This window comes from Anguilla anguilla, chromosome 15 (genome assembly GCF_013347855.1).
Source record: "Anguilla anguilla isolate fAngAng1 chromosome 15, fAngAng1.pri, whole genome shotgun sequence".
Classification (NCBI taxonomy): Eukaryota; Metazoa; Chordata; class Actinopteri; order Anguilliformes; family Anguillidae; genus Anguilla; species Anguilla anguilla.
The window spans coordinates 9,231,559-9,258,344 of NC_049215.1; the positions used below are offsets into that span (position 1 = coordinate 9,231,559).

The window sequence follows — 26,786 nt, forward strand, 5'->3', positions numbered from 1 at the left end:
AATGTATTTTTTTATTTATTCAACTTCTTTGTGCAAGTTAGATGTTATATAACTGCTCTCATTTTTAATGTGGGCATTTCCCGCTGCTTCTAACAAAACCTCTGACAAAATCATTTAAAAATACTTCAGGTAAAAATGTCCATGGTATTAAGTAATCTAACTAAATTTACCACATGTCGCTTACAAACACTGCTGTCAATCATCATCTGTGCTTAATTAAAGTTACTTTTTCAACTTAGATTACTGGTGCAGTTGGGATAACTAAGCAGGGACTTTGCAAAGAGGCTGTCACAACCTCTAGCTGGAGAAGGACTGAAGTAAAATGTGAGAAAACAAGGGGAGACAAGCTGGTGGCCTTGGTCCTTATGTAAATGCAAGAGTCTATTTCTGCGCTAGCTTCTGCAGTTTAAAAAGCGGGATATAAAATGATAGCTCATTGTCATTTCTGATGCTGTTTATTGTATTTACTCCCAATAATTCACTGGCCTACAGACCTGGCCTTTCAACAAAGTATTTTGAGAAGCCTTTCTGCTGAAATGCAGTTTATGCACACCCCTGGTTCACATGAATGAATAACAAGGAGCATCAAACAAATCAGTGCTAATGACTAGGGGAAGGGGGCCAAGCCACAGGCAGTGAGTAGACACGCTACGGGACCTGGCACGCTCTGTCTGGGTTTGGTTAAGATTGACCTCTGACCTTGTCTCGCTCTCCCGCACAGTGAGCTTTCGCTCCTCGCTAGCTTCGCTATGCGCTGAGGCTGGCTCCAGCGCTCAGTCATGTGAACACATTCAGGGCTGGAGACAGCATTAACACCAGGAACAGCACAGGATACAACGAGAGCGCTTATTAACACACACACACACACACATGAACACACACGCATATATACACACACACACACACACACACACACACACACACACACACATACCTACACGTACACACACATTACACACAAACACACAAATACACACAAATACACACACACACACACAAGGCTTTCATTGACAGAGCAGTTGTCCTATTCACTCTGAGAAACAGGGTTTGTTCCATTACACCCTGAATGATTAACAGTGAACACATGCAGCACAAGGACAACTCTAACCTAAACACTGAGCTTCTGCTGCTGAGCCTAAACCAGCGATCTGCAGGAGCGGACCACAGACACGCCCGCACGCAGGGGGGCGCTAGCAGCACAGGGGCACCCATCCGCTGCCCCTCTTCCACCCGACCGGGCAGCGCGGGGGGGGGGGGGGAGGGGAGGCACGTTCTGGGTTACGGCCGGGTGTAATTACCCAAAGCTCTCGGGAGATCCAGAACAAAGGCACGTCAACAGGAACAAAGGCAAAGGAAGGCAGCCAATAGTTAACGCGGCCCAAAATGGCCGCACCGCCGAGCTGCTGGCGAAAGGGCCAGATAAAATCTATTTGGAGGCCGTCCAGTTCCGCGCACACCATCTACAGCATTCCACCTCAGACTCTGCCTCTGCCTTAAAACATCAAGGTGAATATTGCAAAGGGGATGGAGTAACAGCAGCACGCCTTCAAGGGAGTTTAATCGCTGGGTGGGGAATAAACAGCAGAGTGTGTGTGTGTGTGTGGGGGGGGGGGGGGGGGGGGGGGGGGGCGTGTGGCCTTCAGACCGCGGCTCTCGCGCCGCGCACTGCCAAGAGCGATCGAGCGGAAAAGTGCTTCTTTAAGCGTGACGGGGTTCGCGGGCCGAGCGCCAAGCCTGGCGGGGTACGGAGCGGGCCTCGGGGAGCCTGGGTAAACGATCCGGCCGCCCGAGCGGACGGTTAACCCAGGCAGGATCGCCACGGAGACCGGCGCTCAAACAAAAACAAAACAAAAAAAAACAAAAACTCGGCTTTCGTTCAAGCCGCTTTCAGACAGGTCGGGGCCCGGGGTCTACGGACATTTTCTAATTCAAACACAAAGCTGAAAGGAACACACATACAGATACGACACCCGAGGCGAACAAAACAGACGCTCACTTTCGAATCCAAACCGCCCAAGCGGCGCGATGGCCATCCGAATGCACGTGCTGGGAACGATGCGATAAACACGATGGAGAAACGCACACATACGCACGAGGAGGCGGGGGGAGAGAGAGAGAGACTCACTGCAGTTCTCCTCGTCCGAGTTGTCCCCACAGTCACTCTGTCCATCACACCTCCAGTGGTCCGGGATGCAGTTGTTGTTTTTACAGTGGAACTCGTGCGGTCCGCAGGTCTTCTCATCTTGTGACAGGAACAGACGGACAAACAGACATCATTTGGAAGCACGCAGATACGAACATGTGGAGTCAAACAATCCTAAATAAATTTAAATGCCCATTACTTTCAGAAATTACTCATTGCTGACATCGCTAGCACTTGCTTTTTATTAAGGGAATACAAAATTCTGATAATGGTCCCCTTTTTGCTGCCATAGACGTCGATAAAAGTTTATGTGGACGTTTAACAATAGTTTCCAGGACTTTCTCAATATATTAATAAACACAGCCAACACTGCTTATTTTAAGGGTGCAATTAACACTCACAGCATGTCTTCCTTAACGCAGCGTTTGCTAGCCAGGGCTCGAGACTCACTCAGTAATTACAATGAATTTATGTGGTGCACTGGATGAACATTATTCAAAGTGCAGAAGCTGCCTTGATTAAATTACTCTTTTGAAAGACTAATCCTTCTGATCTGTGATCTACACACTGTAGTAATACTGGGTGGTATCATTAAAAATTAACCTCATCTGATTGTGAGATTCTGTCATATGAACAGATGCACTCTATTAATCCTCATATTGCAGTCCTATGTTTGCGTGCCAGTCCCCAGCCGTATATTAAGAAAGTACTGACTTGATATTGAACCGCGGAAGAATTTGAATACATTTATCTTCCTCCGTCTGCTTCGGGGCTGAATTCACCTTCCGTTCTTCAGACAGTCTGAGAGGGTGAAATATATACGGAGGAAAATCTCCGGGACGTCTTTTTAAAGAGGGAATAAACATGCTAATAGGAGCGCGTCCCTCCTGGGGCTACGATAAATGACTTTCGGTGAGCGGTAATGTTCGGAGACGTCTGACAGCGCAAGCCGGGGACGGGCGGGCTGTTTCTGAGCAGGAAGTCAGCCGTTCGCGGCCCCCATTCGCCAGGGTTGCTGTGGAAACCTCTGCATACAAAGATAACCTGCTCAGACTTCTGTGTGCTGCCACGGAAGCACCGATTACAGTGACATGTCTAGACCTCTCTGCCAGTCTTCTTAAGGGACTGCACTATATTTTACACTATTATTACTGTTATTATTATTACTATTACTATTTTTATTATGTTGTTGTTATTATTATTATTAAGATAAATGTGGCACCCAGCGTGGAACTGAGCATCTCAATGTTCCAGCCCAACTTGGAATAGCCAATCATCTCCAACCTCTGCGGCGTTCATGCTGCGAACCCCACTGCTGATTCGGGAGAGCGTAGACATCCACGGTTCTTCTCCAAAACACCTTGTGTTGCCACTTCCTTTGTTTCACACCACAGACCACAGCTAAGCTCACACAGCGCGGATTCGGGGGAAGACCTCACACAGCGGGGATTCGGGGGAAGACCTCTCACACTTGGCTTTCGCGTGCAGTCCATAGGCGCTCGATCGACCAGCAGAGGTCGCTAGATCGCGATGGAGGCGTATCTCTGAGAGACCCCCTCCCATGCCCCGGGCAATGCCATCACCAACAGCCCTACGGAGCTACAGTTACTACTGGTGACGCGGATTATCCCTAGTTTACACTACCAACCCTCAGTGTCAATTAGTGTCTTATAAAGTGCCCAACAGACATATGAAGGTTACATAACACACTACCTAGAAACATGTTCATTACCTTCATACATTTGTAGGAAAGGGAAAAATTATATCTGAATGAAATTATAAATAATAATAACAACAACAACTTCAAAATAACAATAATAATAATAATGTGACACAGCATCAGTGCATTGTTTCCTTAAAAAAAACATAGCAACTTAAGCATGCAGTCATATCGTTAAAAAATCATTCACGTACGACTTATGCAGAGAAAGGTGTTCATGTAATCCAAACCAGCTATTAGGAAGTGCATGAAAAGAAGCACAACAGGCCTTGGAAGCACTCAGGGCAGAAGTGTGATGAATAATTCAGCGGGAGCAAGCGGAAGTATCCTTTTAGCACCCGCGACAGTAATGGCATCTTCAGACGAGACCCGGCCAAAACAATAACCCGCTCGCTGCTTTGGCTCATTAAATTTCCCGAAACGGCAGCGCTGCGGTTTAAAGTCACTTCGGCGATTTGAGCGAGTTCAGTGAAGAGCTTACGCTCAGTGGCACACTGTAACTGAAGCGGTGGTAATGAGACCGTGACTCGGCGCCGGCTGTGTCGAGCCCACCTCCCCCGTTAGCTTCGCTACTGTACGCCCGACGAGGCCCGACAGCCGAGGCCTTGTCACGCAACTTAATCCTTAAAAGCAAATAACGTCCGGCGTGTTCGCTCTTAAAACGTGATGCAATGTGCGAAGCCCGAAAATGATATCTGACAAGGACCATGGCTCTGTTGATGGGCCTTTTTCAAGCGAAGGGTAATTAAGAATTACTGCAGGTAACGAGTCATCCTGTTATATGGTTGATGGTTAAACTTATGTGTGATAAGTGATAAGCAGCCTCCTAGAAGCCACGCCCTATAAACTTGGCTGTCATAGTGAGCGCCCAGTACAGGGAGGAGTCAGAGGGGAGGGGCTTCCTGGAGAAATGGCAACTAGTGGCCAAAACAGTTTGATATCAAAATGGGCATAGGAACATGTTTAATAACTGTTTACCTAGCAATACGGTTTGCAACTAGTGCTCAACAAGGCAACAAAGGCGCCACTTAATGCTTATGTGGCGAGCTCGCCGAGAAAGGCGGCACCGCGAAGGCCGCGGCAGCCGCCAACTTTGGACGCGCGGACCGCCGGAGCGAGCGGGATCGCTAGAGCGGAACGCCGGAGGAAAGGAGGAAGGGAAAACAAGCGCGTCCTCTGGAAATGACAGACAAATCAATTTGGCTGTAAGAGAGGAGCGACAGTCCTTAATTAGAGAGACACACCGAGCTGCCCTTTCTGTCATCGCTCGATATGAGCTCTCTCGTTTCTGCAGAAAATAGCTTATTGATAACCTATAAATTTCACAAGCGCGTCGCCCGAGGCGAAAGCGACACTGTCATCGCGCGCGGTTTGTCCTAATCGACTACGGAGAAAGTGTGACTTTGCCTGAAATATCCATGTGCGGACAATATTGATTCAATTTGAAAAGAGAAATGACATTATAAAAAATGAAAGGACGACGGCTTCAGGAGGATTCCATAGTACTGAGAAAAATGCAACTTTCAAAGCATTTATCGGCCAATGTACTGTATGATTGCCAATATTTGGGCAGGTAGATGGCATTAAATATTCTGACACATACGGTACAGTGCCTTCCAGAACTGATAAAAATGAGCTAAAAAAAAGTTATGCAAATTATCATAGTGTTGTATCAGTTTATATTGCATTCAAGATATGAATTATTCTCAAAAAAACTTCAAAGCATTATTTGCAACCTTTGGAAATAATTCATTATAATTGAAATCTAAGACTTTTTAAAGTGTTTTTTTGGTTTATGCAGTGTGTGAGAATATTGACAAATTTCCCCACTTTTACACTCAGCATTGTTGAGATACAAGACAATAAACATTGTTGTGTGTTGTACTACCCGCAGTAGTATCTCAAAACTAAATGCTGTTTGAGGTTCAGTCTCTGGCCTTCACATATGAAAAGAGAATTATTTTTCACTTAAAATGACTGCGGAACGGGGATGAAAACTCCGCAGAGACTGAAGGAGAGGGGGTAAGAGAGGGGGAGAGAGAAAGAGAAAGAGACAAACTGACTGGCAGACAGAGATAGGGCAGAGGAAAGACTCTCCTCAAGGAAACAGTATCTGTTTAAAAAATGAAAACATTCATGTCAACTTCTTCTAATTCTTCTCAAAACTTTTTGAATCCTTGTTAAACATCATAACTACTGAAAAACAGTCACGACTATACTTTAACTTAATCCAAAATCATATAAATGCTATGCACGTACTATTTAAAAAGCTTTTTGAACATTAGAACAGATTATACATGTACAGTATTAGAAAGCATAGCATGGATCGTAATACAACACCACAAAACGCGGCACAAATGGGGGCCTATCCCAAACCACCAAAACATTAAATCAAAAAATCTAAACAAATATAAATTTATTTATGCAGCGCATTGCACAAACCATTGTCACAGTAGGCTTCACAGACAACCCTGACCTATAACCCCACAGGACAAAGTCCACACCTAAAAGAACAATACAGTAAATTAAAAGTCATTTTAAACTATTAAATTACTACATTGCACATATGTTATTACATTATTTAGCAAAAATACCACCATCAGGCCAGTAATGTAAAGAACAAACAATTACATTTAAAAAAAGTCATTATATTTTTACATTACGGTTAAAATGTTTTGGGCTTTCATGGGGCACTGTGTATTATTATTATTATTATTATTATTATTATTATTATTAATAATTATTATCCCATAATAATTTCTTTCTTTCTTTTTTAATTCACAAAATATGTAATCATAATGTAGATGGACCAAAATGCTGTTCCGTGTCAAGGTAATGTACAGTAAGTTCCATCCATCCATCCATCCAAGATCTATACCCGTTTATTCTTGACCAGGGCGAGACCCTATCCCAGCATGCAATGGGCGAAGGGCAGGACAGGTGAGGCACACACACCATTTACTCACGCACTCACAACTATGGGCAATTTAGACCCTCAAATTAGCCTAACCCGCATGTTTTTGGACTGTGAGAGGGAACCCACGTGGACACGGACACGGACACAGAACACACAGAAAGGCATCGGCTGAAATTTGAACCCAGAACCTTCTGGCTGTGAGGTCACAGTGCTGTCTACGGCAATGCACAGCCCTACTGCAAGCGCATTTACCGGGAATAGACAAATGAAATTTACAGCATTTAAAAAATAGATTTTTGTCTTGTTTCATATAGTAGTTTTAATTAATTTGCCAGTAATAACAAGGTTATTAGTCAAAATGCAGACTGGTAGAGATATGGCCTTTAATAAAAGCCTATTTACTTACAGAAGGATAAACAAAGAGAAGAAATTAATGTTACTTTTATAGCAAACCAATTTAAGGAATGCTTGCCTCTGTTATTTTTCTTATTCGCTGCTACTTACATGTATATGCGTGAAATGCCTCTAAATTGCCTGTTTACCATTGAACAGGAAGTAAACTACCAGCACATGTCCAAACGATGCACCTTTAAATGCCTAGTTTTATTCTGCGCATTTAAATTCTGTCACGGCACTGCATCTGTGTGTGAGCAAAGCCAATAAAACGCATTATAGAGCCATTCTCCCCGTTGTGCTCTGTTGCACCTCGAGAAATGCTAAGAAGTCACCGGTGTCAAAACGGCAATTTTCCTCCACCATACGATAAACACAACAGACATTTTTTTTTTCATTTCTGAAGCAGTTTTCTTATAAATCTTGTAAATGTCAAATCTATTTGTGTGCATCTGCCCAAGTGATACACAATGAGAATTGCTATTCACCAGAATACCAGCCATAGTCAGTAAAATAACCACAAGAGTCTGGTAGTCCTTATCATTTTTTAAAATCACTAATTCTCATGAGTGAAGAAATATATTCAACTCGTAAACTAGTTAAGTAGTAAATTACGGTCCGGTAATTGGTATGGTATGGTATGGTAATTCTCAACTTAACTAGTTTACTAGTTGATCATATTTGTTCAAAAAAAGTTTTTTTTTTGTCCAAGTAAATGGCAACTAGTGGCCAAAACAATTTCATATCAAAATGGGCATTGGAACATGTTTAATAATTATCTAACTATTTATACAATTTGCAACTAGTGCTCAACAAGGTACATGTTTATGAGAATGTACAAGTGTTAAAAACACAAAACATACTGGTTAAAAGTCAGAACATCTTCAGAATGGGATAGACTTAGTGATAGAAACTGGCTTGAACTAGTGAAACATATTCTACACTAAATGTTCAGACTACGCAATATTTTAAGGGGACTCGCTACTCTAATTTTTTTTTGTTTTCAGCATAACTTAGATTTTAAAATCTTGAGTTCAACAAACATTCATTAGTTCAATTTTAAGTTCAAAAGTAAAGAAAGTTGCTTCAAAATGCCTCCTAATTAGCATTTTTATACAACTAGTTCACTAGTGAATCTGCTGACTCAACTAGAAACCATGTTGGCTTTACTATTAAACCACTATTACTATTTACTATTATTAGTCAAGTGAGTATATGCAAATACGAACACTGCAACTTAACTTGTTAATACATCACACTGTTGCTACTTCACTAGGTAAACAGAGCTTCTTTAATTGCAAGATGTTACGCTTAAAAGGTCACTTGTGGGTTGAGAGGCTGATAAGGTCTGACTGTGGTGTCACTAGTCGGTACTGTTGTGCAACTGTTAAGGTTTCTGATGTAACAAGTGCAATAAAAATGCAACTGGTGCCTCAAAATGAATGACAAGGCGCAAATCTTTGATATCAAAAAGGCTTCCTTCAACTAGTAAGACAAAATGTCAAACACACTGTTAAAAACAGGCGACCAGTGGGAAAACTGAAAATTGGGTATAAAGGATATGCAATAAATCTTTATTTGGCTTGCCACACACCTGATTCCTACAGCCAGTGCTGGAAATTAAGCTTGCCCACTCGCTGGCTTGTTTAATTTGCGTGAGCTAAGATAGCCGATATTGCTTGATGTAAATTGGCCTCATTTTGATATCAATACTTGTAATGGCAGGCAAGATTTTGCAGGTTTTAATGAATGACTTATAGATGGTGTTTTACATGAATGAGTAACTTGGTATTTTTGTGCGTTGAAAACGTTTTTTGTTGAGATCATTTACAGCAGAGAAATAACCAAACAGGGAGCGTATGTATACATATTTGTGTCATGTCTGACAGCATCAGTTGATTAAATTAAACTGTTAAATTTCACCTTTTCATTGTTTAAATTGCTAGTTATTTAACAGTAAAAACGGGTTGAATTGTTGATCTAAATAAATATACAACATTTGCAGCCTCTTGCACATCCTGTTGCTGCTTTAAAACTTGTTGGGACAGTATTGGGTCAACACATTCATGTGAGATTGTTCTCCCAATGTAGCCTCAATCATTAGTGTACAAATACTTTTTGTTGTTCTATGCGTAGTATTACGGATGGAAATATTACAAGTCATAGAAAACGAATGTCCAAGCATGAGGTGAAAGTGAAGAGATTCGTTTTTTTTTTTTTAAATGATGTGGAGTTAAAGACAGGGCTAGTAACACTGCAGCTGGGCCAGTGGAAATATGGTAGGCTAGTGCTGAAAGAGCAGCCCCTGCCTACAACTATGAAACACAATAATCCATTAAAAAACTCAAGCTAGGCAAGATGAACGTTTAAAAACTGCATTTCTAAGAGCTAGGAATTTCACAGCAGGGCCGCTTTCTTTGCAAAAGCAAAGCCATCAGATAGAAAGCTCTGTTTGAAGTTGTGCAGAAGGCAGATGATTCTCAAACCAAAACGTCCAAAAATACTTTAAAAGTCAGAGTGACAATGAATACTGACACTTACTGTATATAAATGCTAATAATTCCAACATGCACTAAACTGTATTGTACTTCTGCCACTGGCCTATGGATTGCATAGCCTACATTTCATAGATGCCACACACCACACAGCTCAATGGCCTTATGATAGCATCCAGACACAAGCTAATATTTAACACAATGGGACAGCATGCGCAGGCAGTCACCGTCTCAGACACTACACACTCAGACAAACGTCTCTCTGAGGACAGACCTGTCAGAAACAACAAACCTGCAGCCTCAGGCCAGTCAGAGTGCACCTGTACCCCTGAGAATGTGACAGCTAGTGTGTATCTGTACCCCTGAGAATATGACACTAGTGTGCATCTGTACCCCTGAGAATGGGACAACTAGTGTGTACCTGTACCCCAGAGAATGTGGCAGCTAGTGTGCATCTGTACCCCAGAGAATGTGGCAGCTAGTGTGCATCTGTACCCCAGAGAATGTGGCAGCTAGTGTGTACCTGTACCCTGCTCTCAGCCTGGGCTGGTTCACTAAATAGCTGCCTTCTTGCATAAGACTTAAAGCTCTGCAAGTTGCCTCAGGTTCGGATGCCTGTTAGATAAGTGCACAACCATCTTTAAACATCAGCGTGAGTCATAACAGAAGGAAATGCATTCTGCTCATTCAGCGACCCGTTTGGGTTGTTCTTTTGATGCGTTTATATGAGGTCAGACTTTAATAGCGCCATGCCACTTACGACAGTCGGCTTCGTCCGAGCCGTCTGCGCAGTCCGGATCTTCGTCGCAGACCCACAGCTTGGAGATGCAGTGCATGGTGGTCTTGCACTGAAACTGGTCCGGAGAGCACGTGCTTTCCGCTACAACGACAAAAAACATCCTTTCTATTACTCAAATTATAAACCCAGCTCTCAATCAGAAGAAGAGAAAAAAAAAAACGCAATTCAATCTCGATATTCCTCTGTTAGAATAATAAACAATTTCTCATTTGGCATCACACCTGACAGTAACAGACAGTACCGGCTCAACGGAAATGCCATTGGCTGGCCTGCTAAATTTGGGCAGATGAATTCTACCAATACTTCTGCCATACAGTAATCCTGACCCAGGAATACTTTCACCCCAGAGAATTTTAATCCCCTACTAATTTGTTCCCCCATATGTGATTACCCCTGGTATAAACCTTCCCTCTGCTAATCTACCCCCTGCTAGGGGTTAAATTTATCCCAAGGCTGTCGGCACCCGGGCAGTTAATCCAGGCAATCCCCTCGGTGACGCTCCGGGCCATGTTGGCGGGTTTTTCCACGAGCTCTCAGTGCGCCAGGGGGCCTCTGGGACAGAACGCTGCGTGGTGCCAGGGTGGGGAGGGACGGGCGGGCGGGGGGGGGGGGGGATTGGGCCCTGCCTGTGCCGGCGGCTATAACCGGCGCTCTCCTCTCAGTCTGGTAATCTACCCGTCGCTTTGGGTTGCTGTTGGCTGTTGGGCTCCGAGCTCCGCGCTCTGGAGCTGTCACTCAGCATGGCTCAACTCTTAAAGGGGTCTGGCATGACACACACACACACACACACACACACACCCCTCAGTCACACACACACACACACACACGCTCCCACCCCTCAGTCACACACACACACACACACACACACACACACCCCTCAGTCACACACACACACACACACACACCCCTCAGTCACACACACACACACCAACCCCTCAGTCACACACACACACACACCCCTCAGTCACACACACACACACACACACACACACACACACACACACACACACACCCCTCAGTCACACACACACACACACACACACACACACACACACACACACTCCAACCCCTCAGTCATACACACACTACAACCCCTCAGTCACACACACACTACAACCCCTCAGTCACACACACACCCACCTCTCAGTCACACACTCCAACCCCTCAGTCACACACACACACACACTCAAACCTCTCAGTCACACACACTCCAACCTCTCAGTCACACACACGGGGAGCAGACTGGGGGGGGGGGGGGGGGGGGGGGGAGTCTCCCTGTAGTCCCTAACAGCGACTATATCAGACAAAATTACAAAGTTTCATTTTGGGAGGTCTGCTAGGGTGGGACTGTAGTTGAGGCAGATAGGTTTGAGATCACAAAATCCACAGAAAAAGTTCAATTTCAATCCAACACTTTCTCTTTGTGCATAAAAAACTAAACTTGCCTGTCAAAAAAAGAACTGCCTTTCAAGTGTGAGGTAAATCAGTCTAATGAGAATTCAGCTCCCAAACCTGAATCACAGGCCCAATACATGAAGAGGCCTTAATGGTGCTGAGAGGAAAGAGAATGTGAGATCACAGAGAGCAGAGAAATTCACCGCTCCTTATTTCACGGGCTCCATTTTCTGTGCCATGTTGCTTTGTGGATTTTGACGTGCCTGGGTCCGTTTGGAAATTCGGTAAATAGCTGTGGGCTGGAGTGGGAGGAGAGGTGCTGTTGGGGGAGCAACACGCAGTTTTGGTGTCAGTTTAATCGGAAATTCCTACCTGCGCCACCCGCCTGCGCAGACCAGGTCTATGGTGCAAGTTGTGCGAGCCCATCAACCATTTTCGTGGATCATATGCTGTCCAATGTTACTATGAATTCCGGAAGCAGGAAAAATGCACTTTTTTTATTGTTCATTGTCTTCTTTATAACATGAACTCCTCCATTTATTTCTGTTTTTAATCCTTTATGGCTGTTCTTATACTGCACTGTATTCCTTTCTTTTTCTTACATCCGCCTGTAATGAGAAGAATGAACCTAAACAATCTTTTCATTTTAATTATACGGCTATCGTTAAAGGGGAATTCCACCACAAAACAACCCATTTAGCTCATTTAACAGATCAAGGCATAACCTTTTAATTCCCTATGTGCGGCAGGCCAAAGCAATCTCAGCAGCGAAAGGTTCAATTTTGGTAGAGGGGGTGCGTCATAATGAGTATTAGCTTGTGAACTAGCAAGCACAGAGGACTCACTCTTCTGTGCTCTCAGTGGCCCTTTTTAAAAAAATAATTTAAATTTGGTGGCCACCTGTACCCCGGTGCTACTCAGTTCCCTGTGTAAAGCTGAGAGACGTCGGTTGGGGGCAGGAAAGAGGCGGCCTCGTCTCTGAGGCATCGCTCCTCGAGCTGCTGACCGCGATGCCGACGCTACGCGAGGCCGCTTTATGAGTGACAGGTGACAGTTCTCCCCGCTGAGTCCCTCCCACCCTCCCCTGGAGCCGTCAAATACGCTGCTCCCTCAGTAGGAAATTTGAACAAATTCAAACAAATTTCTCTTATTTATTAAATTCCTTCGAACTCAATTTTTGGGAAAGGTGACATCCCTACTCCGCACCTCCCGCTCAAGAATGTCAGTTTTCCCTTGGGAGAAGCTTTTTGTGATGAGTATTATCCTCCTCTACTTTGCAGTGGTACACCACAGATATTAGCAGTACGCTGGAGCACAAAGCACTGGGCTCATAAAGGGAATGAAAAGAGGTCATTTGATTGGCTATAATTTAATCCAGCTGCAGCACACCCACTGTTAATACATTCAGCCTAATCCAGCCCATTTTCTACCTGCCCCATGAGCGCTTAGCTATGCGCTCTGTATCAATACAGGCAGTAGCCACGCCCAGTGCGCCCATGCACCGTGCAACACTGATTCCAGAAAACAGAGCCCTGCATGTCTCTCTCCACTCCTTCAGGAAGGAGCTCTAGAATTCTATTCTCAGCTCTTTAAACGGCCCGGCTGTTTATCTCTCTCTGCGACTGAGCGTTGCCCTGGATTCAATCAGCACAGGTCCTTAACTACAGTTTGGCAAGTTCGGCGATCAATAAAACTAATTTGTCGAATTGAGATCGCCAAAGAAAAAACACTTAGATTTGCTCGTTATTGAAACTTAAAGAAAAACGTCGATTGAATGAACGTAGGCCAATCCTTCACCGAAACAAAGCAATGTCAAAAAAGGACATGGATTCAATTATTCATCTGTCCTTAAGTTTAACTCCTCGGATTTCACGGGTAACCACGCCGACCGGCCGGGTCGGACGGCGGTCGCGCGGGCGGACCGCGAACGCGAAGCGGAGAACGCGACGAGCGGGGCTCACGGCAGTCGGCCTCGTCCTCGCCGTCGCCGCAGTCGTCCTGCCCGTTGCAGCGCAGGTTCAGGGGGATGCACTTCTGCCTGCTGCTGCACTTGAACTGGCCGGAGAGACACATGTACGTGTCTGGAGAACAGAAAGAGAAAGAGAAAGAGAAAGAGAGAAAGGAGAGTCTGAAAACGGGCGAGACGATAACCACTGCACAATGGCATGTCCGCAATGCTTCCGATTTACATTTACGTATACAGAAAAACTTATGAAAATGAAAATGACACTTTTTAGGAATAGGATACTGAGACATAGGCAAAACACGCCTTTTACTTTTTTTGATTTCTTTTCTGTTGGCACTTTCCGCTGTGATGTCACACAGCTGGACACACCTCTATTCCACAGGTGATATAGATTTGGCCTCCTAATTAATGTGGGGATCGAGAGGTAGGAAGTCTTTGGTTTTGGTGGTGTTTGTTAGTGGGTCATAAAAACAGTGATGCCGCTTAAAAGGACCACATCATCGCAGCACCGCATGGGACATTTACGTTCACTCTTAACCAGTACTGAAGTTTAGAGGAAAACTGTTTTTCTTACTCCACAGTAGTATCCTGCAGTCTGTTCATCTAAGCCTGTGGATGGGAGGCTCAGGTCTATCTACCATGCCATGCAGCCTGGTTTTAGTATGGGTTTAGTTTTTTGTTGTTGTTTATTTTTGTTTCATTCCCTAATAAACGACCTGTAAATAACTGAGAAAGCACAGAAGACCAGGCTTGCACTGGCTTTGGCTGAAGGATGAGACCATCCAACAGAGACGAGTCACCTGTCCAATGGGGTGATGTCCAGTGCCATTTTACCCCGTTTTTATATCGTTTCATTCGCTAACACTCATACATGACAGGTTACGAAACTACCCTTTCCTTAAGTAAAGCCAGGTTAACCAAGGCAGGGCAGTTTCTGTTATCATTACCATAGCATAGTTATTGAGTTAATGAGTTCCCCTGTTCCCTTTGTTGAAATTTGACTTTGAGGAGCGTTCTAAGAGACTCGTACCACAGTTGGCCTCGTCCGAGTTGTCTCCGCAGTCGTTCTCTCCGTCGCATATGAAAGGAGGGAGCGCACACAGGCCCGTCCCGCACTGGAACCGCCCCGGCTGGCACTTAAACTCAGCTGTGAAAATAAAGTTCATATCAAAGCCCGAGGACCTGGCACCTCTGGGACCAATGCCAGTTCTGTAATTATCAGGCTTATTATTTCCTTCGCTAATCGAAGAGAGTCATTCTTTTGGAGGTCTGTGCAGGGAGAAGTGAGAAGTGTCCTACCTGGCAACCCCCTGTGATTGTGTTAGAAAGAAAAGATCAACCAAACATGCAGCATCTCTACTGTTACACGGTATGTAAGACTTGCATATCGTCTGTAAACATGAAACATAAAATATTATCACTGTCATTGGTTGTTTTCAGTTGAAAATCAGGGACACTGCCCCCTCTGGGCCCTCACACCCTTACTGTAGCGAGCACCTCTCCTTATCTGTGCCTGCTCATGCTATGGTTGCCCCTCCTCTCCCTCCTCCTCCAATGCTGTTCATCTGCCTCTCCCGCTTAGCCCTCCCCCCGCCACCCAAAAATCACAGGGAACTGCACACCAATCATTTCACAACACCGCGTTCCCGCATGGCTTTCCTCCCCAAACTGATGGCGAACCGACGTACCGTGAACTGCTCGACTTCAAATTGCATTTGCATATTCATGTACCGAATTTGTGAATTATCACAGCGCTGCTCTTAATAACGCGGCTGCACAGTCTGAAGTCTGTCTGACAGCCCGGAACTTTCCCTCCGCGAAGCGCACGACCTGGAAGCGGCAGGAATAACATCTGCGGCGCGCACCGTCTCCACTTCCACACGAGAGACGCTACTCACGGCAGTCCGCCGGCTCGTCGGACCCGTCGCCGCAGTCGTCCACGGTGTCGCACTTCCACCAGAAGGGGATGCATTCGTCCGTCCCGCACCGAAACTGCGCCAAGACGACAGCCCAGCAGAAAAAAAAGAGAAGAAGAGAGAGGAGGGACGTAGAGATGAAGAGGACTCACTCGACACCGGCAGCAAGTGAAACAAAATATCACCTCGGCCAGAAACGGAGACGGTGTAAGCCGAAGGGACACTGTTGGGGGAACAGCTCCCCCTGTGGTGTGGAGGAAGAAAGGCAGCGCTGACCTGGCTGGTGGTGCAGTTGGAAAGGCAGGTCTTTCTGTCCTGGGCCAGGTAGAAGTTTGTGGGGCAGGCGCACCTGTAGCCCCCGCCGGGGGAAAGGAGGCAGAGGTGGCTGCACCCGCCGTTCACCACCTGGCACGGGTGCTTGGGCACTGGGCACGGGGGAAGCCACACAGACATGGCACAGAGGTTCACACTCAGCCATTCATTCATTCATAATATGTTTTAAAATTGCACTGTATATCATCTTAAACTACTGTAGTATTATTGTTATTGTTATGGCAGTATATGTCATTATATCGAGTTCTGTCAATCTTAACTTGGCTGCTTAACTAAACTGTCCCTATATTGCATTTTACTGTATGGTGTGGTGTGCAGCAGCTGGCTGTACCTACGGGTACCCGTGTGCATTTCTACCTGCCCGTGCGTATTGCTAATCTCCTGTGTGTTTTAAGCAGCTGTGTGTTTCTAACTGCCTGTGTGTGCGTCTGACTACCTGTGTGTGTTTGTAACTACCCATGTGTGTTTTTAAGCGCCTAGGTAGAGCAGGTGTTTAGATAGCAATGACATGGCAGCTGCATCTCTGCCAGCACGATTAACAACATGCATTGGAATAGGCATCCCTCTAAAAGATGTCTGTGGGAAAAAAAAAAAATTATCATAACACATGGCTTCTGAAGTCACACAATACTACAATTTGGGAGATGATAGGTAAGATAAAAGATGACCTGGAACCAATCAATCAGACACTCTATCTGCGCAAAACCTCAATTGCAAAGAATATGCTAATTCACTCTTGGATCTTGAATCTATAAAGGAACTGTGACAGCTTTGCATACATCAAGTCCTCGAATGCACCAGAGAAATAAACAAAGTATGATTCACACACGGCGGTGGAAAGCACACACAACGGTGCTACCAAGAAAATAGGGCCACGGTGTGCTGTGCTGGGTCAACTGTGTAATCTACATAAATTTACATCATAAATCATACATTTTATGAAAATGTTGTTCAATACAGGGTGTGTCTGATTAATGAAGATAATTGCTAATTATCCTCGCAGTAAGCATGGAATTTTTAAGATGACCTAAAACCAGGCAGTAATGAGCCATAGGCTATTTATAGCTAGTTGTGCTTGAAAGTGGACCTTCCAATAAACAGTATCCTTCTTTGGGTTAAAAGAGTGAAAGTATTCATCATTACAGATATACTAAAATATGCCCACTGTAATTTGTTTTCCACTATAATAGAGTAGGTTATTGTAAATAGGACATACATATTAATATAACTCCAATAACATGTTACGTTAATAAAAAATAATTTTTACAAAATGGTGGAATTGTACGAGACAGTAAGATGTCAGAATAAATACCGAAGAGGTCCATTTGCTGTTCATCCAATCTGTGGCTAAATGGATCCATTTGTTTGTCAGTATTATTGCAGCATCATTATTTGTGGGCCAAACAAAAGATAATCCCTTGTAAAATGACAGGCAATTTTCCAATTAATGACAACGAATCAGCACCTGCAAGGTGTGAACACAGCCGGCCTTTCACAGTATTCGTTCAGTATTCATTCAGAAAAAAAGGACATGAGCGGCCATTTTGAGTAAAGAACTGTTTGTGCTCAGACATCTGAGACGGGATAGAGCCTCAAATGTAAACAAACACAGATGAAACGTGGCGGAACCCTGACCTGAGGGCTGAAGTATTATGTTTTGCAACTAACAATGTGACCTTATATTGAACCTGTAAACTGTGGTCGCTAGCTGGCCGTAGCTGTACGGCTACTTGAGCTGCCTCGATGCTTTAGCGAATCAGCCATTAATGTGGCACGGATGGCGCTCACAGTTGACAACAAGCAAAACAAACTGCTTGGTGTTCTGCTCAGTTGACCTTCTCTCAGAGCGGCTGAGAAACCTTCAACCGTATCCCATGTGAGACCAGCAAACTGAGCAGAGACAAGCAGGCCCACATTCTTTTGGATATTTGCTGAGGACGGAGTGTAGCACAGTGGGTAAGGAACTAGACTTGTAACCGAAAGGTCGCAGGTTCGATTCCCGGGTAGGACACTGCCGTTGTACCCTTGAGCAAGGTACTTAACCGAAATTGCTTCAGTATATATCCAGCTGTATAAATGGATGCAATGTAAAATGCTATGTAAAAAGTTGTGTAAGTCGCTCTGGATAAGAGCGTCTGCTAAATGCCTGTAATGTAATGTAATGCTACATTTTTGCAATGACGTTTTGCGATGGAACAAATTAACAAACATCCATTCTGCATAAGTTGCGCTGCACACTGGACCGAGCCGAAGGACCAGAACTCCAGAACGCGCCGACCCGCCCCTCACTAGAACGCCCCGCCCCTGTCTTTTGCGAGGGAAGCGGACGGGACCGGTGATAGTTACCGTCGGGCTGGCGGTAGGGGTGGTGAACCTTCATGTCCGTTATGGCCTGCCAAGACTTGAGCAGCTCCGCCGCGTCCAGCCCGGAGGTTTTGTGCGCGCGGACCACGGACTTGGACCTCCCGTCCATCCAGTAGACGTAGTCTTCGAAGAGCGTGAGGCCCATCACGCCGTGCGTGCTGTGGGTAGGCACTGCGGGGCAAAGCGGGGAGACCAATCATTGGATAAAATTATTTTAAATTGATTTAATTGGCTAAAAAAAAATGTGTGGTGAGCATTCTGGCGCAAAATGGCTGCCGTGCATCATCCAGGTGGGTGCCACACATTGGTGGTGGGTGAGGTGAGTTCCCCTTCATCACTGTAAAGCTCTTTGAGGGTTCGGAAAAGTGCTAAATAAATGCAATGATTCATTCATTCATTCATTAATCACAGGCCTCGCCAGAATGGCAGGATGATATTCAGCTCTACAGAGGCCCGATGCAGCCAGGCACACGTCTTCTCTCCAGCGACAGCCTTCCACACCTGCAGTGTCCTCATTTCCGATAACAATAAGGAAACACTGAAGGTTGGAGAAAAAGAATGAGTGTTCATGATTAACTGATTTTTGAAGATTTAAAAAAAAGTTTAAGTTATATGTTAAGTTATATGAAAAAAAGATTTCATAAAAGGAAAAGCTACAGCAGCACTTTATATTTGAATACCAGTTTAATTCACTCCAAAGGGTTTGGATTATTTCAAATAAGCGTTCTACCTATTGTTGGGAAAATGTTCGAACAATGGTTAAAAACTAAATAATTATTTAAATCTTATTTGGAACTGTGTCAACATACAGCCTGAAACCACTGCATTCAGTGAAAGAAGGGATGCTTCCAATATCAATAACACTACATGTGGACGGGCTCAAATTATTTCCTGAGAGAGAAGACCTAAAAGCAGCAACAAATCGACAGGACTGAAAATAGTGCTTGTGCTCGCGCAATTCCAGTTTGCAGGGGAAAACAAACCCAAATGGTTGTCCTCATATGCCATTTTCGCCAAGTGCATTTAGACGACTGGCATCAACTGAAAATGCACCTAGTTGTTCCCATATGCGATGTCAACATGTCAATACCTTCATCCTCTATCTGCTGAAACTTCTCTTCCATAAAGAAGCCATTCTCTTCCATTTTCAACGTGTGGCTCAGCTAACTTTAGGCATGCTACAAGGCAGGCAGTGCACTAAGATACCCCTTGGCTAAAACTGAAATAATGAACTCCAGAATGTGAGATATCCTTTAATTTCCAAAGCCAATGAAAGAGTCAATTAGCATCATTCGAATTAACAATGCAATGCCACTTTTTGAGCCAAATTAATAATTATGACAAAGCTTCAAGGCAGCGTTAATGAAATAAATACCCAGGGTGCATTTTTTCTTTGCTCACTTTTAACATTTTGAATGGTGGTATAGTTTTTGACTACAGATTGGCTGATAATTATTTTTTTAAACGTCCATTCGTTAGAATGCCGTTGCTAACTGGGGAGAGAGCAGCCAGGTGCGCGGGAGGCGTGTCCTCAGCCACGGCTGCACTTCACGGCGCAGTCCAGCAGGTGTCAGTGCATCAGAGGAGCACGCTTCACACTCTGCAGTGTGCCTGCAGGAATAACTCTCACGCAATAAGGCCCTGCTGACTGCCTCCCTTCCTCCCTGAGTAAGGCTGTAAGCTGTCCTTTGGAGGAGCCCTGTTGCCGCTGTACGCTCTAACCTCGCACACAACCAGGTCTGTTACATCAGAGGTAAATCTGTCAGCAAAGGCGTAAGCGCAGGCTTTTACGATATCTGTAAATTTGTATAAGGAATTCAGGTGGGCCTCACACTGCATTCTAAGTTTGCAGTTACACCACCACATCCATTATGACCAGCCACATCTTAATCCTTCGGTGGATGTGACACAGAATTATTTTTCTTCCCACAACACACAAACCAATGGCAATCACCTTTCTATTGTTCTGTTCATGTTGCTTCTATGCTGAAGTTACTGTAAGTTGCGCACAAGTAAAAGTATGCAAACAAGTTTTTATTTTAAAATGCATGTGGCCGTGCGCGTATGTAGGCATGGTTTAGCCCTTAGTGTCTTTTTGAGGTTTAATTTAAAGAGCAGCATTCTTGGAAAAAACATTGCTAATAAATAATAATTTAAGCAAAAAATTCACAATACAGAAGAATTGTGCGGACAGTAGAGACAAGCAATCGCAGCCTATCCAAATGTCTACCCAAAATGCCGACTGCCTATCCAAAAATATTACATTGCTTCATAAAATCGATCCAAATCTCAGAGCTACAGCGTGTTCCTTCTACCACAGCCAGCCAGGTCCGAGCACTGCCATCAACATAATGCTTCATACATACTGGGCATAATTTGAACACTATTCATATATTTCAGACCGAGTGACCTGTGCACCTCTAATGCACCGCAATCATAGCAGAGAGTCGGTCGTTAGCGGGGAAATGAAACAGGCACAGCTCAATCCGAGACACCAGTGAGCTCACCCCTCCCTCTGCTTTTTACAGGCAGGTTATGTGCATTCATGTACACCGCTGGAGCGCCAACCAATCAAAACGCACCGCGCGTTATCATTACTGAGGCCGGCCGCTGCAGGCACGGGGGCATTGACGCCTGGGGGCTCCGGGGTAGTAAGGCCTTGGGGCATGGGATGCGGGGGGTACGGGGGAGGGGGGGTTAGTTGGTGCCTTGCCGAATGTACCGTGAAAATGGTTGTTAAATTCCGTTTATGGCCCCCATCACCCCTCCACCCTTGATTTACTCCATATCTCTGCAGGAAAAGCAAGACCTTCTTCCCTATGAACTTCCTCCCCCTTCTTTCCAAAACTTCCATGATCTACCAAACAGGCATAGTGGACTCTTGAGTTTGCCATTTGGGGAAATGTCCACATTTTTTCTTCACTAACAAGTCTTCTTTATGCCTGTTTTTATTTTCATAAGAGCATATCTCTACACCATTGCAACCGATGGGTGCTCCATTAAGATATGTCACTGTCTTACACAAAATGCTGTTTGATCACTCCTTGTTGCTTCAAGTGCTATCGCTCTCCGCGATTTCCTTTCTGCTGTCATAACAGTACTGCCCTCCCTTTCAAGCTGTCTACCTTCTGTTCCTCTCTTTCTGTGCCATCGCCCTGCGAAGGATGCTGTGGCATTCGTGTTTTCAAAGAGCTCTTCATCAAATATGACTTGAGTGACTGAAAAAATAAAAGCAGTCGGCTCAGTGCTTTGTTACTGTGTCATATTCACACTCATTTAGAGACACTATTGGTGTATGAACACCTTTTCTTTATATAAGGATGTTGTATGCTAAAACATTTACGCCCGAAACCAGGGCCTCTGTGGGACGCTAAAGCAGAAGATTTAGAAATGTGAAAGTGAATGCATTCCTATCTTACTGCCTACATTCCACATTAGCCGAGTCCAGTTTTCATTCAAACTATCACTGCTATAAACAATTAAACTATTGATGTTACATTACAAGACGTCAATGGAGCCAAGTCAAAGCAAAGTCCCATTCATGTATCCATTTAGAGGACAAAAAGTTTATCTTAAAATACATACATAGATGTTTTGTGAATCTCCAGGGAGAGAACTCTGTCCAAATTAGAGGGATGAATAAGTTTAAAATTTAGCTACAATAATTCATAGATATTATATTGGTAACAAACACACAACATAGACCTCTCATTCGTAGTTCCACTGTTTTTCAGGTTCACCCATACAGGGCCCTATTCCTTAACAAAGTTTCACACTCTGAGTTCAAGCTTAGGCATGATGCTGTGGGAAGGGTCTCTGGATTTGCCAAGCCTAATGTGAACACCAGACAATTTCTTCAAAAGCGCATCAGAGATTTAAGCATCTGGTCATATTTTTATGAGAGCCTCCCCACCTGGCTTCACTAATATCCCGCTTATCTTAGCTGGGAATGAAAGGAGAAGAAGAGCACATGGAAGGTGGGGCACCAGGGAGAAAATGAGGCGAAACAAATTTGTTTTCTGCTAAATGTTTTTTAAAATCTTTCCCTCTACAACAGGGGTTGCCAAGCCAGGTCCTGGAGAGCCGCAGGGTCTGCTGGTTTTTGTTTTCACTCAGCACTTAATTGATCAATTAAAGCAGCTGATTACACAGTTAACTCACCCCACCTGCTTTCTTTGGTCTAAGCGGTTGCTGTATTTAAGGTGAAAACAAAAACAAGCAGGCCCTGTGGTTCCCCAGGACCAGGGTTGTTCCCCCCAGCTCTACAGCTTCGTGTCTCAGCAATGAATCAGTCAGTGCTTTGGGGGGTGCGACCATCTATCATTTTTGGTTGTCATACCTCTTCCCACAGCTGGGTCCACTTAGTAATAAGTGAGGTTAAAAAAAACAAAAAACAATTTTAATAGCGGACCAGTCATGCATGAGCAGCTGACTCATCTAATTACACAAGTGGATACGTGATGTCATTATTGACTTGTAAGCTGATACATATATAAGAAGGTGCGGGCCAGGGCTCCGGGTCATGTATAATTCAAACGACGCATCGCTTACCCTGGTGCCTTCCCGTGCCGTCCATGTTGGCAAAGGAGATTTGGTTCTGGTCGGCCCAGTACACCCGCTTGTTGACGTAATCGATGGTTAAAGCAACAGGGCTGTGGATTTCGGTGTCGATCAACACAACCCTGTCGCTCCCGTCCATGCCGGTCCTGCCGATGTGGGGGTGTTCACAGCAGTCTATCCAAAACACATACCTGAAACAGCACAGGGACGCAATGTTTACAAAATGGCTTCTGTAAAATAGTGATTTAGGGGGGTTGTCAAAACACCAACACGAAAATACATTTTCAGCATTGTGCATATACACATAGAATGAGCTCCAAAATGTTTGACACACAGCCATATTTTATTCTTGATTTGGCTCTGTACTCCACCACTTTAAAATAGTAATCAAACTATTTGCATGTGGTTAAAGTGCAGATTCCCAGTTTTTATTAAAGGGTATTTTAATACATTTTTGTTTCACCATGTAGAACGAGTACATTATGTACAAACTGAATTTGTGAACTATTCCGCACTTTTAGCTCAGTCTGGAAAGGGTTCTGAATACAGAATACTAAAATGCTAATTCATTTATGGCTCCTAGAGAGAAACAGCACTGTAGAACTGTTTCTCTCCGAACATTGAGAAGGCATCTGACGGTATGTACAGTATAAGGATGACATTGGCCTCATCTCTCTGTGTTCCTACAGTCAGCCCACAGATTTGAATGACAGAAGACCAGGATGATAAGCATATCCAATATTCAACTTCAAAAGACCATTACAGTACAGTACAGTGTGCGTGTGCGCACGCGTGTGCGTGTGCGTGTATGGTTGTGTGTATGTTTCTGTGTGTGCGTGCGTTTGTGTGTATGCGTGTGCATGCATTCGTGTGTGCCTGCGTGCATTTGTATGAGTGTATGTGCATGTGTTTGTGTCTGCGTGCATTCGTGTGTGCCTGTGCGTGCATGTGTGTGTGTGTGCATGCGTTCGTGTGTGCGTGCGTTTGTGTGTGTGCCTGCGTGCATTTGTATGTGTGTATGTGTGTATGTGCATGTGTTTGTGTCTGCGTGCATTCGTGTGTGCCTGTGCGTGCATGTGTGTGTGGATTATCATTAGTTAGAAAAACTTCAAAACTGGGCCCAGCAGCCTGGTCTCAAGCCCTCTGCATGGATGGGCATCCGGCTAACTTAGCTCTGAGCCCCTTAGCAATGAAGGGGAAAACTGTTCATCGACTTATATAAGGAAATACTGCAGACATGGTGAAGCGCTGCTGTCCTGTCAGTCACCAGAAAGGCACCTTTTTATACAAGACCAAGTGAGGCAACAGAGCCGGAGTAGAGAAAAAACCTACAACAATAATTCACTGCATAACAGCATGAAGGTCATTATTGAGTGCAGGCACCTGTTTCTGCAAGTGAATTTCCTTTAAGTAGAAGCAGTAGCCAACTGAACACAATGCTTGCTTGCGACAGTGTTGCATCTGGTGTAGTGTTACCATCTATGCAATTTTATAATCCAAGCTAAATTAAGTATTCAAGTAGATGGTCCATTTATTTTGTCTAGCTCCCTTTCTGTGGCTAGCTTTTTGTCTGGACTAGTTGTAACTGTAGGCTGCTTGCCTGAAAGCCAATACTGTGCAGTAGCTGCAATGAAATATGCCTGTACGCTTCAAAAATACATTAAAAGTAAAGTATTTAAAGTACTGTGCAAATTACTTATGTATTGCAAACCCAATAAGTTATGCAATTAACCTGACAGAATGATCAATTATTAATAATACTGCAATATCTGCAATATCTACTGTATATTTAAAATTTATGGCCCATAACTTACATGGGAATTGGAGGTAATCATAAATGTCAGGATACTGAATGTGAGGCAATTTCTTTGCGCTACCGATCCACTTGCCCACGTACAGTCTGTACGGACATTCTGAACGTCCAATCAATTTCCCTGTGACCTTGCAGTGACCCTTCCAAAAGACTGCTATGTATTTATATAACATTCTGACAAAACCAAATGAATAACTACAAATTAATTTATTTTTTGTTTAAACCCCCAATGAAATGAGTGGGCCAGTCACCCTTTCTCCGTCGTTGCTAGGAGAATTTCATGATCCCTGACATGCCGACTTCTTCTGTAGATTGATGTCTGACCAAAGCAGACCTGGGCCAAACAATTATTTGAAAATACAGAAATAACATCTGCAGACACCAGACAACTTTATAAGAGCTATACATATTTAACACTATTCGTAATTTTATTTCCTATGATTGCATTTTAGGTGGTAACGTGTTTCACTGAAAATTCTCAAAGACCTCAGGAGTGGTATCTGAACTCAGGGTCCCGACCATTGTGATGCCAAGGGCTGAACGGACGGGGCAGCTAATTTAGCGGATGTGAACCCCACGTGGCGCGGCTGGGTCAGGCGCTGGGTCGGGCGCCGGCTCGTGTGCCACGTGTAGCTCCACGCCGCGTGGTCCTCCCGTGCACCTGAAGTGTTGAGCGAGCAGAGACTTTCCGCAGAGAGATAAACGCTTGTGTAAGGTCTGCGTTGTGTCTGCCGTGAACGTTGCCAATGGCAGCTGGAGGACGAGATACTGAAGCTCGTCTGTTAATAAAGACCCTGCTGTATTTCCACTCTCTGCGTTTGATAATGGGTTTGAATATTCATGACCTTTTTCAGTGACTTTTTTCTGTCCAATAGAACACAGCCTGCATTCTGTTCTTGGAAGCTACAATGATTGGCAGTGCTTGTATTGTTTTCTGCGCTATAGATATCTTTAAAACTAGACGGAGAGAAGAATAGTAGACAAGCATGTTTTAAAATACATACAAAACCACTGAGGAAGGTTTTAATGCACACAAACACTGAGGAGGGTTTTAAAACACACAAACACTGAGGAGGGTTTTAAAACACACAAACACTGAGGAGGGTTTTAAAACACAAAGAGTGAGGCAGAGTAACGTACGCAGTTTGCGTGTCCAGCGCTATATTTGTGGGGTTCCTCAGCCCTGATCCTACGAGGACGGTGGGGTACAGGCCGTTGACCTTGGACACCTCCAGGGTTTTCCTCTCCATGTCGCACCAGTAAAGGTTCTTTCCGATCCAGTCCACCGCCAGCGAGCTGGGCACCGCCGTGCGATGCACCACCTGAGGGTGAAAGAAGGGGGACACCCGGATGAACACCCCCAGGAAGGGATCAGCACCAGGGATCAGTACCAGGGGATCAGCGCCAGAGATCAGTACCAGGTGATCAGCATCAGAGATCAGTACCAGGGGATCAGTACCAGAGGATCAGTACCAGGGGATCAGTACCAGAGGATCAGTACCAGGGGATCAGCATCAGAGATCAGTACCAGGGAATCAGTATCAGAGATCAGTACCAGGGAATCAGCACTAGGAGGTCAGCACCAGGGGATCAGTGCCAGAGGATCAATACCAGGGGATGAGCACCCAGGGGATCAGTATCAGGAGACCAGCACCAGCGGACAGCATTAGGAGATCAGCTACTCATCACAGCCTGACTTTGGAATTTTATATATTTTCTTCAAAGACAAATGTAGCCTCCAAATGGATATTTATTCAGCAATTATTCTACCTAATTTATAAACAGCTGTACACTGATTATGAGGCAGGAATGGGGAATTCAAAAAACTAGTTGGAAACCCAGTAAAATGGCAGTTGTCATGGGGAGTTTTTCTGATTTTTCCTCCAATCAAACCCCTGACTAGATAAGCGTATTCATTATGAGGCTTAATGAACAGAGGTGACCACGTGCAGGAGGTACTCAATGTTAGACA

General features: G+C 44.5%; 1 protein-coding gene across 4 annotated transcripts in view; it reads right to left on the reverse strand.

Annotated features, from left to right (window-relative positions):
• The window catches only part of LOC118214493 (low-density lipoprotein receptor-related protein 1B-like), a 457,936-nt gene that overhangs the window by 63,631 nt on the left and 367,519 nt on the right, over positions 1-26,786 (reverse strand). For all 4 annotated transcript variants that reach the window (XR_004762629.1, XM_035394488.1, XM_035394487.1 and 1 more), the window contains 9 exons: positions 25,955-26,136; positions 22,993-23,192; positions 18,424-18,612; positions 16,021-16,169; positions 15,727-15,820; positions 14,859-14,975; positions 13,824-13,943; positions 10,429-10,548; positions 2,126-2,242 (listed from right to left, as the gene is read on the reverse strand). Coding sequence is in view for 3 of the 4 variants with exons in the window: in XM_035394488.1 (XP_035250379.1) it covers positions 2,126-2,242; positions 10,429-10,548; positions 13,824-13,943; positions 14,859-14,975; positions 15,727-15,820; positions 16,021-16,169; positions 18,424-18,612; positions 22,993-23,192; positions 25,955-26,136 (1,288 nt within the window). In the remaining variant the exon portion in view is untranslated. The remainder of the gene's footprint in view (positions 1-2,125; positions 2,243-10,428; positions 10,549-13,823; positions 13,944-14,858; positions 14,976-15,726; positions 15,821-16,020; positions 16,170-18,423; positions 18,613-22,992; positions 23,193-25,954; positions 26,137-26,786) is intronic.